General features: G+C 47.8%; 5 protein-coding genes across 5 annotated transcripts; 2 read left to right on the top strand and 3 right to left on the bottom strand.

Annotated features, from left to right (window-relative positions):
• Window positions 1-3,254: 3,254 nt before the first annotated feature.
• Window positions 3,255-3,812, bottom strand: BGW36DRAFT_459739 (uncharacterized protein; the record flags this gene model as incomplete). Its single annotated transcript, XM_046222063.1, has 1 exon — window positions 3,255-3,812. One exon carries the CDS (start codon window positions 3,810-3,812, stop codon window positions 3,255-3,257), a length of 558 nt encoding a protein of 185 aa, XP_046074292.1.
• Window positions 3,813-3,845: 33 nt separating this feature from the next.
• Window positions 3,846-6,223, top strand: BGW36DRAFT_357241 (uncharacterized protein; the record flags this gene model as incomplete). Its single annotated transcript, XM_046213859.1, has 2 exons — window positions 3,846-3,887; window positions 3,947-6,223. 2 exons carry the CDS (start codon window positions 3,846-3,848, stop codon window positions 6,221-6,223), a joined length of 2,319 nt encoding a protein of 772 aa, XP_046074291.1.
• A 2,478-nt stretch (window positions 6,224-8,701) lies between these two features.
• On the top strand, window positions 8,702-10,076 carry BGW36DRAFT_447281 (serine/threonine-protein phosphatase PP1; the record flags this gene model as incomplete). The annotated part of the gene is made up of 4 exons (XM_046221719.1): window positions 8,702-8,881; window positions 8,938-9,339; window positions 9,456-9,755; window positions 9,811-10,076. 4 exons carry the CDS (start codon window positions 8,702-8,704, stop codon window positions 9,904-9,906), a joined length of 978 nt encoding a protein of 325 aa, XP_046074290.1. The 3' UTR covers window positions 9,907-10,076.
• A 1,188-nt stretch (window positions 10,077-11,264) lies between these two features.
• On the bottom strand, window positions 11,265-12,267 carry BGW36DRAFT_292727 (small monomeric GTPase; the record flags this gene model as incomplete). The annotated part of the gene is made up of 6 exons (XM_046210928.1): window positions 11,265-11,305; window positions 11,358-11,663; window positions 11,725-11,790; window positions 11,851-11,890; window positions 11,991-12,094; window positions 12,249-12,267. The coding sequence occupies 6 exons, from the start codon at window positions 12,265-12,267 to the stop codon at window positions 11,265-11,267; spliced, it is 576 nt and encodes a 191-aa protein (XP_046074289.1).
• A 775-nt stretch (window positions 12,268-13,042) lies between these two features.
• Window positions 13,043-15,208, bottom strand: BGW36DRAFT_291595 (uncharacterized protein; the record flags this gene model as incomplete). The annotated part of the gene is made up of 1 exon (XM_046210849.1): window positions 13,043-15,208. One exon carries the CDS (start codon window positions 15,206-15,208, stop codon window positions 13,043-13,045), a length of 2,166 nt encoding a protein of 721 aa, XP_046074288.1.
• Between the last annotated feature and the right edge of the window lie 3,699 nt (window positions 15,209-18,907).

The following is an 18,907-nucleotide window of genomic DNA, read 5'->3' as shown; positions in this document are numbered from 1 at the left end:
TCTTAGGGGAGCATTGAAAAGGAAATTAACAGTTTCCCACTCTTGAAGATGTGATGAATGATATTCCCCAAGAGCTGTAAGGCTGCTAGGCGATCGACCGCTTATTCTGCAAAAGATTGCAGAAATATACGAAGAATAGAATTCCGAAAAATACTGTTCGCGGTATACTGTAGATGTAAGTAGCGATTAATCTCTTTCTAAGAATTTGTTGATGCTTGTCTTGTATCCACAACACTCACATAACCATGAACAATTGAATATTCAAGGATACTGTTTTTATTGCGTCAGAGATAACAACTATAGATATACAGGAATATATTTTTGAAGACGAATTTATTTTCTTTTTTTCCCCCTTAATTCTTTATTTCCGTACAGGTAAATATTAGATACCATCCACAGACGCAGATCGGCCCTCCTACCGTTTAAGCGGATTTCGTAGATAGGGTTGGTTGTTGGCTTCTTTTCCACCGAAAGATCTTGCTAAGAACCACGAGGGGATAGACATTGGTGGCTGGCGGCATGACTCAGATTATTGATTCGAAAAACCGCGTGCATGAGCTGTGGCGACAATCGACGTCAGAATGGCTTTTTATTCCATGCACGGAGGCGGTGATCACTTAGCCACCGAACAGTATTGGTTTGGCCGCAGGTTCCTACAGGCTGCATGCTGCATATTACATGTACTTAGAGGATAGACGTATGGATGATCGAATTTACAGATGTCGCTATCTACATATGGGCGATCTTGTAGGGGCACAGAATTGAAGTAGGAAGAAGTATTCATGAGAAAAAGTGAGATAGTATCTATAGCAGAAAGATAATCCTGCTCGATCGCACGAGGAATCCTTCCAGGTTGTCGCAATGGAATCGTGTACACCCTCGAGTCTGGCAGAGACGCTCTGATCCTCTCCCCCACCTTGGCGACGGATTAATTGGATGCTCCGGAGCGATTAGGAACGATAGCCTGATAAGAACCCCCGCCGTGGAGGACGATCGATAAGAAGGTCCCCAGCAGCCAGTCATGCGAGAGGCCCCTCTACAGGCATTGGATCTTCGGCCGGGATGAGGACATGGCACGAGGGGTAAGTTGATGTTTCACCCGTCAATTTTTATTTTGGCGTCTCTTTTTTTGGTTCTCACCGCCAGTTCCACCACCATGCCCCAAATCAGGTCCTTGGTAGCAGGAAGGCAGCACCCATGTAATCGGGAGCCATGAGGCCAATCACGCAACGAGAGATAACCTTTTTTTGCATTCTTTGCTTTTTGCTTCCTGCGAGTCTTCTCGGGTCTGCAGGGTGGTACATACTACGTACAGAGCTGCGACGATCGCGCAAACACCAAAAGACGAGAAGAGCAGCATGCAGATGGTGATACTCGCAGGAATCGCCTATGCAGATCATGCGGGTGGTCACTGGCCACTCACCTTACTTGGCCCTTTTCCCCCGCCGATAACAAGGATTTTGGTCTTTTTACCTTTTGCCTTTTTCTTTTGCTTCTGCCTGTAACAAAGTAAAGTCAATCTTTGGAATGCAGCATTCTGATCCCCGGTTAAAGATCTGTGGTAAATTAGCATGTCCGTTTTGGTGATGATGATGCTGATTAGTTAATACATAGTAGTAAGTCAACGACTCTCCCTGACAGCGGCCAATCACGGGGGAGGCGCATGGTGAGACACGGCTACCACGGTTCCCAGGTTTCAGCCAATGCCAATCTGATATGGCGTTTAGCCTCTTTATGGGCAGACCACGTTCGTCGAATTGGCGATGAAGAGGGACTGATGATGGTATTGAATTTTACTTCGTATCGATCTAATAATCACACTTACACCAGGAGGAGGGGCGGTCCGCAAGCACGACTGATCACTGGACATTGACAGGGCCACTCGGAGCAGTGCATGACCGCAGCTAGGGTGCAAGATCATTGGGGGTGGCATACCGAAAGGTGCGTTGCCGGGCCCGTGATTCGCCCATGCGTCTCGCCCTTAGCCACATTGACGCATTGCCTGCCGCGACTGGTGGACGCGGAAATTAGCCTGTGCAGATAGCAGCATGATAGCCCAATGAGGGTGCGCTGCGGGCTCTGCCTGTGGGGCCCGTTCTGTTTCGCGAGGTGACAGGGTCACCTTTGCCTTCTGGCAGTTGGCAGTTGCATTTGCGCCTGTGCACTGCGACTCTATCGTGGTCCTTCTGTACGGATAGTCTTGCTGATAATCTATCTATTCATCTATATTATTTGAGGAGCCGATCAGCCCTCGCGCTGACTGAGCAGCGCCTTGTCATCATATCATTTCCGCAACAGCCCTGTGGCGGCGCTCTTTCTCGCCGCCAGATCCGAGTCAAGGGATGCGAACAATGATGGCCAAATTAACGATGACTACAGAATAATATTACAATAGTATATCTGGCTGCCGCTGCCTTTTTCGGCCTGTCCTGCTGCATTCTCCTAGCGCGATGGGCCGGCTTATCAGCTTGTTGCCCACGAGTAATTACCTCAGGCTCAGAACATTCCTGGGCGATCACAGCAGAACGACGGATGACTGTACGATCTATCAAGTGTCATCAGCAAGATAACATGGTGCGCACTACTCCCATCCATCCTGTCCAGTATTCGTCTCATTGTCTCGTCTCTCGTCCGTCCTCGTCGTCTCGTTCTACGTACTCCAGGATGAAGTTGAGCAGTTAGCTCTGGCCAATCCCGGCTGGCTCGCTTGAGGCGCCTTGCGATTAGCGGCATTAGCAGCATTAGCGGGTGCTGGCTGCAGTGGGCTACAGTGGCTAGTGAGTGCTAGCCTGCCGCTAGCCCTCCGAGGGTGGTGGGGAGGGGCGCTGAGGGCACAGGAGCGCCGCTGCTTGCGCCATGGGTCGCAGTCATTTGGTCCTCGCGAACCTTGGGACCATTTGATTTTGGACCCAAGGATGCTGCACCTCCACCATAATAATCCCAATACTGTTGTTGTTGTTATTTATCATTAATCATTATTATACCACCGCCGCCATAATAATAATACTCTCATACAATCCTCATCATAATATCAACTTCTCCTCTGCCCTGCTCTGGCAGTTCTGTCAACCGCCTGCCTCTCTGAACAGGCGGCAGCTGCTCGGTGGTAATTGTTTATGTTTTTGCCTTGGATTGTTTTATTTCGATCGTGAGCTTCTTTGCTCGTCCTTTTATTTTTATTTTTGTATATTGCCTGGCTTTTCACTGGATACCCCGTTTCTCTGCTCTTCAACCATTCCCCCTCTCCTGCTTCTTCAGCGCTCGAGTAAGGAACAAGAACAGGGCTGGCCTGCTTGCTCGATCCCTTCCGTCGCTCCTGCCGGCTGTGCTGTTATCAGCAGCCCCTCCCTCGCCGAGAGCGACCGTGTCGGATTCAACATCGTCTGATTCTTAATTTTTCTCCCTGCTCGCTCTTCGTTCTCTTCGGGAGGCATCTCTTGTTCTGTTCGCTGCACTGCATCGTGGTTTATTCCTGTTGTCGGGCAAAAATTCTTTGCCAGGGTCAGAGGTGCAGCCTGGGTCTCGTGGACCGTGTAAGCAAGCCCTGCTTTGATTATGATTTTCTTACCAGACCGGTCATTTTTGCTTTTCGCCTCGCGCCCGATGACACCTCCGTCTTGACTCATCTCATTTTGTCCTTGCCGATTCATGATTTCTGTCTTGATAATTCCAGTCGTACTAATCTGTCCTTTCCTCAGATCCTGCATTTCGTGAATATTCTTTCTGGCCGGACCAGCAAAATGTCGACCGCTGCCCTCACCCACCTGTCCTGTTCGTAAGCGCTCACCCTCAGCGCTATCTATTCCCTGCATCTTTGCCGCCAGGGACAAAAACCAGACCACACAATGGAGAAACTCAACTCCGAAGACGGTCAGCTTTTTATCAAGGTGGGTACATGCCAGAACGCCTGTAGAGCCTTCGCTGATCCTCATGCTCGGTAATATAGAACCTCGCCAGTTTCGTGCGCACTCACGAGAAGGCTTTGGCCAACGCTCTTCAACTAAGACGTCAGTCAGCTCCGTCCACCGGATATGCCTCCTCGACTTCATCAAGCCTGGCAGCCGCTCTGTCCTTTGGCGCCCTCAAATTCACTTCCCACAATGTCAAGCCCGCCAAACTCACTCTAACCCCCCATCACTTGTTCTATCTCCTCTCTCAGTTCGAGGAACTCTCCATCCCTGTAGGCTCGATGAACGTGCGTCTGGAGAACATACACAATGACTCCTCCTCCTCATACGTCTCGTTCTTGAATCAACCGCGTCGTTCCCGTGGGGATCGCGATTCCATACACTCCGTATCTAGTGTTCGTAGCGTCATGTCCGGGATGAGCGCTTTGTGGTCTACCATCGGCATGGGCTCCAAAGAGACTTCCAAATCCGAAAAGGCCAAGGCCGCTTTGGAGGTCGACCTCAAGTACCTATATTCTGCCTTCACTAAGATCCCCTGTCTTCGCCTAGCCCCGGATCACCGTGCCCGCCTCATTCGTGGCTACGAGGAATTTCCTCTGGATACAGCCGTCCCGTTACACGCTTTCAAGAACCTCAGTGCCCTAGAAATCATCGATATTGACTTCCGCTCTTTCTACGGATGGGACCGGCTCTCGGAACAGCTGCGCACGTTGACCCTGAAACGGGCTAATTTGGATGATCCGGCTGATCTGCTAACGAAGATCGTTCTGGATGACATCGATAAGCGCCGGCGACGTTCTTCTAAATCTCAGCCGTCCCCAGTCCTAGGAGGTCATATCGGTGGCTCTACACCCCAGCCAGTGTACAAGTATGACGCAAGCAAGCCAAGCTCAGCCCCGGGATCTCCAGCTCCGGATTCTAGCCTGGCGTCTAGTACCAGCCCCAAGGCCGTCCCGATGATGCGAGGTGCATCTGATGGTACTCATGGACACCGACGTACAGGAAGCTATTCACCTACACGCCCACCTACCGCTAGGCAGACGCGACATTCTCGAGGGTACTCTGTCAACAAACTGGCTCGATCAGGTTCCGGAAGTTCCAATTCGAGTGAAGTGTCCTCATATGCCAACCGTAGTTCGTCGAATCTCCTTGCAGGAGTGCTCCCTGTTACGAAATGGCGGTTCCTGCGCCACTTGGGTCTGGCCGATAACTCTTTAACAAGTATCTCTGCGAATGGATTCACTCCCGTCGCCAACACACTACATTCGTTGGATTTGTCCTCAAATCTTTTCTCTCAGATCCCGGAAAGTTTGGCTTCGCTGGTCGCCCTGCGAGCGCTCAATTTGTCCAACTGTATGATCGACTCCTTGCGATCTATTGCCAGAAACCCATTGCCTGCCATCACGGCCCTCAATCTTCGAGGAAACCGCTTGTCATCCCTTGCCGGGATTGAACGACTTCTTTCCCTAGAACGACTCGATCTGCGAGATAACAATCTGACTGATCCTACCGAAATAGCCCGACTGACCGGTCTCCCTGAAATACGAGAGATTTGGGTTTCGGGTAACCCTTTCACCAAAACTCACACTGGGCATCGAGTTACCATCTTTAATCTGTTCCGCAGCACTCCTGGTTATGCAGAAGACATCATCATCGATGCTTCAGGCCCTGGGTATAGCGAGAGAAAACAATTAGTTGACCGAGCCGCTGAACGCGAGGCTGCCCCTGTTGTTCGCTCAATTGACCCCGAACCGGAAAGGACGGTAAGTAGAGTGCCAGGCCCAACACGTCAAGACACGCCGTCTATCAGAGTGATCGATCGAGTGGAAGGCTCTGAACGTCGAAAAAAAAGTCAACGACGCCGCATCATTGACCCCTCCGGCAAGGAGTCAGTAACGGGAAATGAAGTTTCCGGCACTAACCCTCAGGGCAGTCTGATTCTTGGGTCCGTCTTTTCAGATCCTTTCACAGAAACTGACGACATGACCTCCAGACCGGCTCCTGTCACATCCAGTGCTGAGCCAGTGAAGAAGATTGTTGCATCTACCACTCAGCGAGATGGTGCTCGTGAGACTTTACCGGTTATTCGCGATCTTGATTGGAATGATCCATATCGCCAAAAACTAGAAACTCTTAGACAGGACGTCAGCAACAGCAACTGGCTTGGTGTCCTGGGCGACGAGACTTGGCAGCATAAGCAACAGAGCATTTCAGTTCCTCGCACTGGAACTGGGTTTGACGCATCTATTATGCGTCCTACTACTATGAATCGTCCTGGCAGCCAGTTGATACTGAGCGGACAGACTTTGGGTTGACTACAACTTTTTCTTCGTTTGAAAAACAACGACTAGATACGGCCGATCATAACTTGCCTGGTTTGAGATAACGCTTTTGGTGCCTTTTGCGAGACCGTTTGTTCTTTTCCAAAAGAATATACCCCTTTTCGATTGTATAAATTTTGTGCATACTATATGGTGTTTCTGGTTAGCTTTGCTTTATTCTGGGATTCGATTTTGGGTGGGTATGTTTTGATGATTAAGTGCTTGAAGAATTTCGCAACTCTGATATTATGTTTTGTGTTAATTTCATGAGGGTGGTATTGTGGAAGACCTTGTTTCTCTCTCTGTAGCTTTGTTGTTGTTGGATCGCTTGTATGATGAGAAGGCGGCGCTGTTGGGTTGTTCTGTCAACGTCCACCATATCAATCCTACCTAATTAGTTCTACGATGCTGGAATTGCAGATCCATATTGCCTAGATGCTACTTTCTTCCTCTATAACCAGTTAGTTAACTACCTTTGAATTGCTAGCATTATTCGTCATACCAGCTAGTAAAACTTAGCAGGTAAGAAAGACAGTAGGCATTCACAAAATACTACATCGGTTTATTTTCCCGATTTCGGCTCCTGATTTCATTGTTAGATAGAGTACATCACTAAATATTCTGCCTCAGACAAACAAAATTTGTTATTTGAACGAAGACATTCTACTCAGCATGGCTAATCTCGTTATTCTGTGCTGTTCCATTAATATAATTAGTATGTTGCAACATCCATATCCTAGTCTAATTTCCAAAGGTTCTCAGCGGTGGCTTCTTCGAGACCGAGATGCGGCGGCTGCTCGGCGAATCACAATTGACAGCGGCCTTGTGCAGGATAATAATAGCCTAATCACCAAGCCAGATTCCACTTGTATGCAACTCTGCAACTCCCCATATAGGCTTCTGGAAATCCGTCCTAGTGCGACCCGTTGAGCGCTCAGGCTACTCGAGACGCAGTCGACGATTTGCCTCCTCTCCACCGAGAACAAGTGAACCCCCATCAAAAATCCTAATGCAAAGAGGCGAGCCAATCAGTCAATGACTGTATACAAACATCACCCGGTGGAGCCGAGGCCGCGACATTCTACGGCCCAGGCAGATCGCCTGTAGGCAAATAAGAAGCGTAGGCTGTAGCGCAGGTGAGTCAACGAATTGGATCATAATGACTGGGATGCGCAATCTACAACAGGGAAGACCACCAGAAAACCGGACCAAGCAACAGCTATAATGAATGATAAGAAAGCGATTTCCAAGCTGTACCATAAAATTGTCAAGTATGACTGCCAGCTAGTTACATATTGTATGTAAGGATCGATTATCAAACCGTGATGACTAGCTAGTTATCGTCACATGTATAGGATTGATCTGGCCAAAAGAGAATGCTAATAAGTAATGATTAATGATGATAATAATAATAATAATAATAATACTGGGTTGGGTCGGTAGGTAGATCATTCACTGTTGTTAACTTGTACGAGTGTAGTCAGCAACTTCCCGCCCGACTCCCACCCAGCGCCTCCCTCGCTTTCTGCGTCCACCACAACCTCCACTGGTGCTTTTCCTTCCCCCCTCCTCTTCCCTTTGCGCTGCACGGCTTCAAAAACCCTAAAAGTTCTACCACCACAACCGTTGCATCGCTTCGCTCTTGTGCATTCATCGCAATCAGTCGCCCTGAACTCTGCCTGCCTCTTCGACAGCCTCGACCTTGCTGACGATCGCGCCTCGTTCGCTCACTCTTCGCACAACCCGCCCTTGGTGGTCGATAGTTGCCAGAAATCCGAAATCTCTTTCCATCCCCGCCACCACGATCGAGTTAAAACAGATCTGGTCTGCATCTCCATCCAGCTCACGGATATTTATTCGTTTCTTCTCAGCTGAGACGTTGACGCGTAATTGACTTGTTCGTGATTCCCGTTCCCTTTGGGGCTACAAACCTTCCGGCGCCGTTTTTTCGTCACCTTCGAGAAAGTCATCGCCCCAGCGCTACCTAGTCTCAGATCTGCTGCTTCTCTCGTTAACTTGTGATTTCCAACCAGAAGATACTGTTTCAGGACTTCATCGTTGCGGCCTAGTGGCCTAACCCCATCCAGCCCGCTCTTCGACCAGCACACCGGGAGCTTGAAGCTTTTCTTCCCTGTCTGTGAGTTGACTCCTCCCCATCCCTGTTGAATGAGCCAACCCCCTACGTTTCATAAAACGCGTGCGACATCGCGTCCAATGCAATTTTCTGCCCAAAACTCACAGACACCCAGTTTTCTTTCATCCCAAATCAATAGAATTGGAATGTCTTGAAAACAATCTTTCGAAACTTTGCTAACGCGTTTTCATTACTTCAGCTTCAGAATAGATTGGATCCTTATTCAGTAACAAAGCGGACAGTCTTCGGGGAACATCTATTTTTTTTTCTTTCTCCCTCCCTTCCCTCCTCGACCTCCTAACCTTCGCTTTCGTGTCTCTTTTAAGCGGTGGCACGTCATGGCCGACCAAGGCGATGTTGATCTAGATTCTATCATTGATAGACTGTTGGAGGTGAGGGGTAGCCGGCCAGGGAAACAAGTACAACTCTTGGAATCCGAGATTCGCCACTTATGTACCAAGGCTAGAGAAATTTTCATCTCACAACCCATCTTGCTAGAGCTTGAGGCGCCAATCAAGGTATGTGCACATCCCCGTGTGTATGGTGCGAATTTTTACTCACGGACCGGTGATAGATCTGTGGTGATATTCACGGCCAGTATTACGACCTGTTACGTCTTTTCGAATACGGTGGTTTCCCTCCCGAAGCAAATTATCTGTTCCTTGGAGACTATGTGGACCGTGGTAAACAGTCGCTCGAGACTATTTGTCTGTTGCTAGCGTACAAGATCAAATACCCTGAAAACTTCTTCATCCTTCGTGGCAATCACGAATGTGCTTCGATTAACCGTATCTATGGCTTCTACGATGAATGCAAGCGCCGATACAACATCAAATTGTGGAAGACATTCACGGACTGTTTCAATTGCCTACCGATTGCCGCCATTATCGATGAGAAGATTTTCACTATGCATGGAGGTTTGAGTCCTGATCTCAATTCAATGGAGCAAATCCGCCGGGTCATGCGCCCTACTGATGTAAGTGTGATACCATCTGACGAGGGTTTTGTGTTTTATGTAAAAAGTGGAGGCTATTGGAGCTACTCGCTTGTCGAGCTTTGCAGCTCAATTCTGACCCGTGATTTTTTTGACAGATTCCCGACTGCGGTCTGCTCTGCGATCTGCTATGGTCCGATCCGGACAAAGACATAACCGGCTGGAGCGAAAACGACCGAGGTGTCTCATTCACATTCGGCCCCGACGTTGTGTCACGATTCCTACAGAAACACGACATGGACCTCATCTGTCGTGCTCATCAAGTCGTTGAAGATGGCTATGAGTTTTTCTCAAAACGGCAATTGGTGACGCTGTTCAGTGCACCCAATTACTGTGGGGAATTTGACAACGCTGGAGCGATGATGAGTGTTGATGAGAGCTTACTTTGTTCATTCCAGGTATGAGAGCTTTTTCCACTTTTGGATTTCGATCTTCTAATAGCGATTTGTCCAGATTTTGAAACCAGCCGAAAAGAAACAAAAGTACGTTCACGGGGGTATAAGCACTGGCAGACCCATCACTCCTCCGCGAAAGCAGAAAAAGAAGTAAAAGAAAATATACGAGCTTTTCCATGTGCAGCAGGTTCGGACGGAGATAATCACCCAACCATTCGATCACCGATATGGCCAGGCCACCGAATGACCTGATGCCCGACGTTACTTGACCAACATTCTGTCATCGCCGCCGATGATGCGCCATCGATCATCCACATACAGTTTTCACAGCCGCGTTGCGCCCATTGAGTTTCTTTCTTATTTTTCTATAAATTCGACTATCCATTAGTGTGTGATTTTTCCTGAAAGGGCTATATCGAATTGCGAGGGAAGGGCTGTTTCTACCCGGGAGGACCGAATTTATTATATCTTGTCAGCTATCTTTAACCCTGGAAATGGGTATAAGTAGCAAGCAAGATAATAATCCTTGTTGTATCCTATATTATGGCCTAGCACTTTTCCAGGTTTTGTGCGTTACTTTTCATTTCATTGTTTCGTCTGATCCACTAGGTTTTTTTTCACATTCTTCTCGCAAGTTGGCAGGGAACAGGATTCTTCATTTTGTTATGGGAGGTCAGCAGGAAGTGCGCGAACGTGGCGACAAGACACAACGAGACCAAATCAGTAATATATTCGGCGAACAGAGAGGGAGACGTCACAAGTTAAGAATATGAATGAGCCTTGTTTAATCATCTTATCATGAATCCTCATTGTACTAATTATAACGCCATTTCCTAGAACTGACTACGGGAATATCCTAGTTGTAAGTACTTGGTGCATTTGGGTAGGCATATACCGCCCATACGTATTTTCACGTATTGGAGAGTCTGGAGCTTCAGGGATGTTCATCAGTACCAAAGGAAGAAGTATTTCATTCAATGTTAAACTGTCCGCTCGTCGAACTGGTACCATGTAGATGAAATTCGTATCTATTCGGCATATCAATTAATCCTTCATTATGATAAAGTTTGGTGGTTTATGATATTCTCCTGAGAGTAACAGCAAAAACTAACATATAATTTGATTCGCTTTAAAAAAAGACATAAAAGGACAAATACATGTGATATAGCGAATTGAAACCAATTTAACCAGTCAATCCATACGACAGATTGAGTTGCAAAAGACTGATAAGGCACCTGTATATGGGGCTCTGAGATTAAGTTGAGCGAAGTAAAGAGGTATGAGACGGTCATGATGAGGATGGCCTAGCTGGTTGAGGACATGAGATGACTGTGTACGTGATCCTTTTTACATATCGAAGAGCGAGAGCGGAGGCAATCGTTGAAAATTGGGTGATAGACTCATTTTCGAGATTAGTATTCATCCTTCTTTTCGCCAGCCCCTTGTCTTCATTATCGTCACTCAGGCATCATGCTAGGCAATCATCCCGTCATCTGAAATGGAAGGTATTCCTTAAACGTATTGTGCGAGCCATCTGATTCCCTCGCCGTATCCTATTCGAACCAAATTAGTATATATAACAGCTAATATAGAGCACCAACATACCCTGTCTCATGATAATACTGCACATGAAAACTTCAATAGGTCGAATACCCTCGAGAGGAACCTTGCCCTTTCCCGTCGTAACTCCTTCGGGGAGATCCAACTGGATACGAAGGTCTTGTTCACTTTTAGCCTCCGGATGATCAATCTTGTTTCCCAGTACCAAAAATGGAATCTTGGAGAGCTCTTCCATCGCCAGTAGTGCGCTTAATTCGGCCTTGGCTTCGGGAAATCGCTCTTCGTCTACAGCATCGACTATGAAGACGATGCCGCTGACTTCGGGGAAGTAATCCTTCCATAGACGGCGGGCTGGAAAATGATATATTAGGCAAATCTTTGTCAGACGAAGGGAGAAAGAGATGGCGCTGACCTTGTTGATGGCCGCCGAGGTCAAAAGTGGTGAATCGATTGTTACCAATGGCGAGTTCCTCTGACGCTATTTTATTTCAGTCAGCCATTTCTTCTGATTCATTTCCAAGCCCGACAAGGGACGTACTTGGGTGGGCGGTGGGCTGCAAAACTGCTACCCGGTCATTCTGTCATCGCAAATATGATTAGCATCTGAATTGTCCCGTCGTCAATGCATCCCGTAATCTAGCTCCTAAAGCAAGTGCTTCCATCACAATGAATACCCACCTTTAGCATGTATAGTAGGGTCGTTTTGCCGGCGTTGTCTAGGCCGAGGAACAAGAGCTTGGCATGTTTATTAAGAAGTCCTAGGGAGGCCAGGACATCGTAGACTGTATCAAAATGGAATAAGCTTCGTCATGAACACAAAAGTTGATCAACAAGGTAATATTGTAGGTCGAATTGAGTATGAAATCGAAAGACCGATGATCAAAAGATCGTCGCATGGCGTCTGGTTAAGAATTCGAGGAGAGGAAGAAAACTTACACCAGTTGATAATCCACATGGTGAACGACTTGCTTTGCTGTGGACGTGCGACTGAGCGTGAAAAAGAACAAAAGAAAGAGCCGAAAAGAAATTATCGGGGAGCGTAGGTAGGTTTATCGTGACAGCGTGATGGGGGTTTTGTTGGAATAGATAATGGCGTTGAGACCGGAGAGGAATTGGCGAGGTGTCGTTAGACTCGGCACGGCCTTGGCTTGACTTGGTGCCTGCGTTGTCAGGTGTCGACTAGGCATTTGGATTGGCAAGTCGTCACTCACATAAACCCAACGACACTTCTGCATAGAATTCGACCCAAAAATAAACCATGCCTTAAGAATACGTGTACGCGCTAAATCGTGGACAGCGGATATTATGATGAAGTAATGATACTTGTTTTCATTCAACTTGAGAACCATGCTCTCTCGTTCGGTATTGATAGACTGTTACATACAAACTCAAGGGTATATCCATGCTCATCCCTGTACCAATCTGAAAGAGCAAGCAAAACATGCTTTGAAAGAGAAACAAAAGTACGAAGAAAGAAATCCATAAGCGGAAACAGCTGCAAAGCACTTTCAACGTGGAAAAGAAAAGAGAAAAATTGATGAAATTGAAACGACCGCCTGTAAATGCATGGAAATCGAATTCTTAATCTGCATTTCGTTAAATTCCGGATGATGCTCTCCAAGACCATGAGAGAGCAATGAATGTAATAAATCAAATATGTTGGTAATAGTATGTACATGAAAACGGAGTGAAAGAGTGTTTATCGATATCACATTCCAGTCATGGTCAATCTAGACAGATAGAACAAGCTGGGTATCTTTGGTAACACCGTAAGCTTTGAAGCGCTCGGCAACCTCAAGACCAAGTTCTTTCATACGCTCGGCACCCTTGCCATGTTTCGTACGGCGCTCTGTTTGTTCTTTGGCAGTCTTGCGACAATGTTGGCGCCAGAATTTTTCCTTGCGCTTCTGTCGCTTACGCTCAAGACCTTGGATAATATCGATAGGACCGCGCGTGTGAAGTTCGCGGCCGCGTGAAATTGCTCGTTCTGGCGAGGAAGAACGCGATGACGCTTGCGTAATCGACTGCCTCGATTTTTCAAGCCTTAGAAAGAACGGGTTTGGAGTCCTGGGTAGAGATTTCGTACGACTGTAATGAGGCCGCCGTACTGGGCCGGTGATGTTGACACCAGTTGCTGGAACAGGAGCCGCAAGGACAGGTAAGTTGACCCCACCAGTAGCAGCGGACTTGGGCGCCGGTGATTTCAACCGTTTGGGCGAAATTTGGCCAGCTTTGCGTGGGGCTGGAGAATGGACGCGTCGAGGAGAGATGCGCGGTGAGGTTCTTGACGGTCCTTTGCGTCGGCCCCGTAAAAGCTCCTCCTCAATCTTGGCAGCAGCCTCCATAATTTCGTCTTCGGCATTTTCTTCTTCTAAATCATCATCCTCTTGATCTTCCGGGTCTGTGGCTGGAAAGCTGGGATCAATATCCTGCGGGATGGGAACGTGTTTCTTTCGACGACGTTCTTCCATGGCGGAGATATATGCAGCCTCCAGAGGGCGATCTTCGTCAAGCGTACCACATACAAAATCAGTGCTGTCTGGAAGATCTGGTGTTTCAGTCCTTGGGATATTGATAGGGCGACGACCTTTTTTTATCTGAGAAGGAGCTGAGAAACGAGAATGTTCGGTATCACGCTTCAGAGACTCCAAAGACGTGTTTGAATTCCGACGGTCGGTATCTAAACGTACGAAATCCATATTATCGGCACTCGTGGCGGCGGTTGTTGTAGATGGTGCCCAAAATTCATACTCCGAGTTGTCATCACTCTCATCGTCCGAATCAGCGAAGCCCGCCTCATTATCGGACTCGTTGCCGTCGTCGGAAGAGAAATCATGAATGGTCTCGCCGTCATCGTCGCCATCTGCTAAGTCTTCTTCCTCTTCTTCCTCCTCAATAGCTTCAGCTTCAGCTTCTTCGCCCAGTCGTCGGATAGCGTTTTCTTTCTTCATACAGTCGTTCAACGTAATCTTTTCTTTATGTTCAGTCGGGCCCACCATCCACTCGTCGACTTCTTCGAGAGAGCTCGCAAATTCATGAAAGCGAGTCTCTTCTGACGGCTGGAAATCCCCCAACCCACTTGTGTGAATACTGCCGGGTTTCTTTGAGGCTTTGCCAGCCGAAATTTCCTTGGTAGATGGACTGTGAGCTGGGCCATCCTGGTTCGAAATGCGATGGCGAGATGCTGGGGCAGGAGAGCCGCGAGGGCGAGACTGCGAGGCAGATCTTCGGTATGGGGTCGAAAATTTGGTATCACTGTTACGGGAAGGGCAGGCAAAAGTAAGAGTAGTCTTGCGCTTTGGCGGCTCGTCGCTGACGTTTGTCTTGTCAAGAGCATTATTCTTTTCGGATTCTTTTGGCCGATCTGCCCGGCGCGCACAGGCAAAACTAATGCAACGTTTTCGGCCTAAATCAGCCTCCACTTTAGATTCGCTGGGATCCGATGGCGGGGCAACGATTTTGGGTTCAATAATTTGGGATAAGTGTAGGGTTTGAAGATGTGGCGGGCTAGAGGTGTTAGAGTAGGCTGGGCTTGTGAGGTCGCCATCGCTAGTCAGCTCAGCGGTGGAGTGGCCGCTAGCATTGCTGATGGGATAAGAAGCTTTGTCGCTGCGGTCAGTTGGACCGAGATCCGGGCTTCTCAAGAGAGCACGGGTGAGAAGAGACTCTTTTCTTTCCATCATCGTCGGGGGCGACTTGACATAGACCCGGTCAGCATTAGAGTGAGCGGGGGATATATGATGCGCAGGGTGTCGATCGGGAGGTTCGTCGCCGTCGTCTATCACCTCGACATCCTGGCCAGCGGAAAGTGTGGGTGAATCCGTAGAGAAGACCATTTTCAAAAAGTGATAGAGCGTTGGGCCTCTTCGTGAGTCACTGTGCTGGTGGTGAGCCATGTATGACAGGATGAAGGTCGGTTCGAAGTTGGTGAGAAAGCGAGGTGATATGGAGGAAGATACAATCTTCTAGAGAGAACAGCTCCTGCGATGTCGATCTTTGAGGAATAGACCGAGCTTGCTGTTCACGCACGATGGTTATTCAAGGTGTCCCAGGGAGGACGCAAATTGTCATAATATAAACGGCAACATCTTGACTGCAGGAGAAACGGTAATGACGGAGGAGTCGGTGTAGTCAGAGACGATATGGTCAGGCCGGGAGAACGCAGCAGCGAGAGCGGCACCAGTTATGGAAACGGGTTTGAAGGATGGAGGGTGGTTCGGAAGACCAGTGGGAGAGGATGGAGTAGCGCAGGGGAAAAAAGAGGGGGGAGAGCGAAGGCGAGAGCAAGAGTGACGGCGCGGTTGTCGTGGTTGAATGAGAAGAGAGAAAAGGAGAGGAGAAGGAACGGGATAATTATTATTGTAGTGGTAAAATTGCAGGAAGAGTTCGCAAGTGACTGGCTTGAGAGTGGGATCCGTGATGTGCAGGCGGCGGCGGGTACGATGCAGCACTGGCGGTAAGAAACGGCGTAACGGCTGTGTAAATTACCAGGCCAGAATAACGGGCACAGCGGGTCGCCACTGCGCGCCGGCTGTGGCAGTAGCAGAGAAAACTTCTGCAGCGGCGCCCCAATGAGGGAACGGCCGACTCAGTCACTTAGTATTGGACTATTGGTCAACTGGCTGCGCGATTATCTATTTTTATTAGCTGCCAGAATGCGTGCTCCTCCGGCGGTCGGCTATGCAGTACCAAGTCTCTTCTTTGCTTTTACTTTTTTTCTTTAAAGAATTTTCTGCTGTAATTTCCACTTCTTGTCCAACTCTGGTACCGTATGATACGCCGCCGTGTGTGTTGCTGTTGGCTCTGTGGCATGAGTTCCATCTTGCCGCCAATGCAATCGCAGTCATCATTGCCCTGCAGAATCAACATAAGCGATGGGCCGCTTGCAGATGCTGCAACATCTAATAATTGCAGCGTATTATTCCCAGACCGCAGTGACGACTGGGCAAGGTAGCATCAGCAGGGCCAAAGCAGACCCTGGGAGGAGCTTAGGGCTTGGCTTGGTCAGACAACTAAGTTAACTTATTATTTGGTCATTTTCCCTGGCACGGCCGTGTACGTAATACCGCCGGTAATGCGCGGTAACGCTCGGCAGGTGGCGGTATTTTATCCTCACGTGACCAGCCTGCCGCCCGGGAACGGCTCGACAAATAATAACCGAGACTTATTATTAATACTCACAATAATACAAACCTGCAGTCTTGCACATTACGAGCCTGCTGGCCACTAGCATCCCGTCCTAATATCGACGGTTACTACTGCCAACGAGTCACGTTATTCTTTCGGGAGCTCCTCCAGCAGACCGCACTGCCCTCTTTTTCTCACCGTCCTTGGCCCCACAACTGTGAACACGCATAGTCAGACAAAGGTATTTGTAATTCAACAGTAACAACGATCTCGATATAATAATAACATCAGACGAGCCTCTGTAAAGCCCCTGTAACTGTCTTGAATCGTTTCTTTTTTTTCTTTTTCTTTTATCCTGACCGCATTTGTCAGTACTCGGCGCTAGGATCCCTTCGTACTCCCGTACACATTTTATCTACCATGAAGATGAATAGACTAATCGCCCAACAAGATACAACAGAATTATACAGCTTCTCGCGATTGGAGGGGGATTGATCAATATGCCAGTCAAACCGTCAACACACCGTCCAGTCGTAGAAGTTCAGTTATGCTCCTTCAGAGTTGCTTACTCGCGGGACTCGAGTCTAATGCGCTGCTGATCTTCACTTTCATATGCTTGCAGACTACCGACTAGCAAGTCAGCAGATTGCGATCATGGCAAACCACGCGATATGTCAATCATTAACTAATCGCTGCTTAGCACGCAGACGACGAGCATCTCGGGTAGCTGTCAGGTAATTACTTATAGTCAAACTTTCACTGAATAGATTGTGTATACCATAATGCCACAGAAGCAAAGATGATGGAGATGAATGCTGAATACGGAAGTGGTGACGTTACTGGTTGGAAGAAGCGGTGAAACCAGCGTAGATTATTGCGAATAGATCGGATTAAGGCCCTAACTACTGTCTCAGCCACCAGCTTGAATCAGGACATCGGGATAGAGTATATCAAACCCCATCTTGACCTTAGGCCGTGTCCATATCCAGTTTCATAGAATCATGGACCTAATGTTTCATCATCGTCAAGACCATATATTATCGAATGGTGTCAATGCGGGTTAGCCCAAACACGAAAAAGCAAAGGAAGGAGAAAAGTAAACAAGCCTTGGACTGCAATCCACCAACTCCGTGACCGCCAATTAGCGAGCGTTGAATTCAGGATCGGCCACAAGGGTGCTCTTAGGCAAAAGCTAATCCCTTCTACTCCGTACTGGCCTAACAGCTTGGCTGCAAGAGATATCTTACCTGATTAGGAAAGGCTGAGATGACTTGGGCCCCTCTGACAGGCTGTTGAGTTAGTGACAGGACGCCACAGACGAGATTTGCTGTTTTAGAGCAACGCACGGTTCAGCAACGATCGATGATGTTGTGCATAATTATTATTGGCCAGCATATTATTAATTCGTACATCTGCGCACAAATACTCCGAGGTGCGTAGTAATCTCAATACAAAACATGTAATTATCAGAGCCAGCGGGCGGGGATGTTACCCCAAGCCTCGAGTTCATATGAAGAACAATTGTATGAGCACATACTAGCGAGAACAAAACAAACCAAGGTACCAGCCGATCGCAATGAATTGTACAAAGGCTATTTTCTCCAATTCTCCCCGTCAAGTTTCCGGGATTCCTGTTGTGGACTTGTGGATCGATCTCCCACTGTAATTGTTTCGTGCGTGGGGTGCTCATTTCTCGTACCAAGGATAGCAAAAAGTAGGAAAATTCAAATACACACAAATACAGATGCCTATACACACGCAATTGATATTTTTTATCTCCATCCAGCTGAGAAATTAGTAGCAATCGGTACGAAAACTCGACGCATGCCAAGTGAAAGCCAGGTGTCAGGCCCCCCACAAGTGATTACTAGAGAATACACATGCTTTAGTATATAAACTGCAGTCATTTGTACAGGATGCTGCTGTACCTTGCTACAACTAGATAAAGCAACATTACCGAGGCCTGTCCCAGTGCGCGTGGCAGGTATTGCTTCGTAGTGACAGCCAGTACGAAGCGCGTTCGTCGTTAGGGCTTCTGTTTTGGGCGACCTGCAGGGAATTAAGACTGGTGGCGTGGCATTAGTATCGGTTGGAGGGGACAGGTTGGCTAATCCATGAGGGATTTTCTCGTGCCAATCGGCGCACGCACGATATTCCATATCGATTGCCACATATGGCAGGTCCACGCAAGAACATTATGATTGATACCAGCAAGATGTTGATAATTATTATTAATTATTTTTATGTTTGATTGACATGAATCGTTTTCAGCTACGTGTACAATCACAAATAATCTGGGAGTATGACGGATGACTTGAAATGAGATGATTGGTGGTTCAAATATTATATCTAACACCTCGCTTGCCCATCCCATCTCTATTGACACCAGGAAGAATATTTAATAATAACTGGCCAATGCAAAATATCCAAGATGACACCTAGGAGATCAACAACAGGCATATCAATAC

The sequence above is a fragment of the Talaromyces proteolyticus genome (genome assembly GCF_021365285.1).
Source record: "Talaromyces proteolyticus strain PMI_201 chromosome Unknown BGW36scaffold_4, whole genome shotgun sequence".
In the NCBI taxonomy this organism is placed as follows: Eukaryota; Fungi; Ascomycota; class Eurotiomycetes; order Eurotiales; family Trichocomaceae; genus Talaromyces; species Talaromyces proteolyticus.
This window is presented reverse-complemented; position numbering and strand designations above follow the sequence as displayed.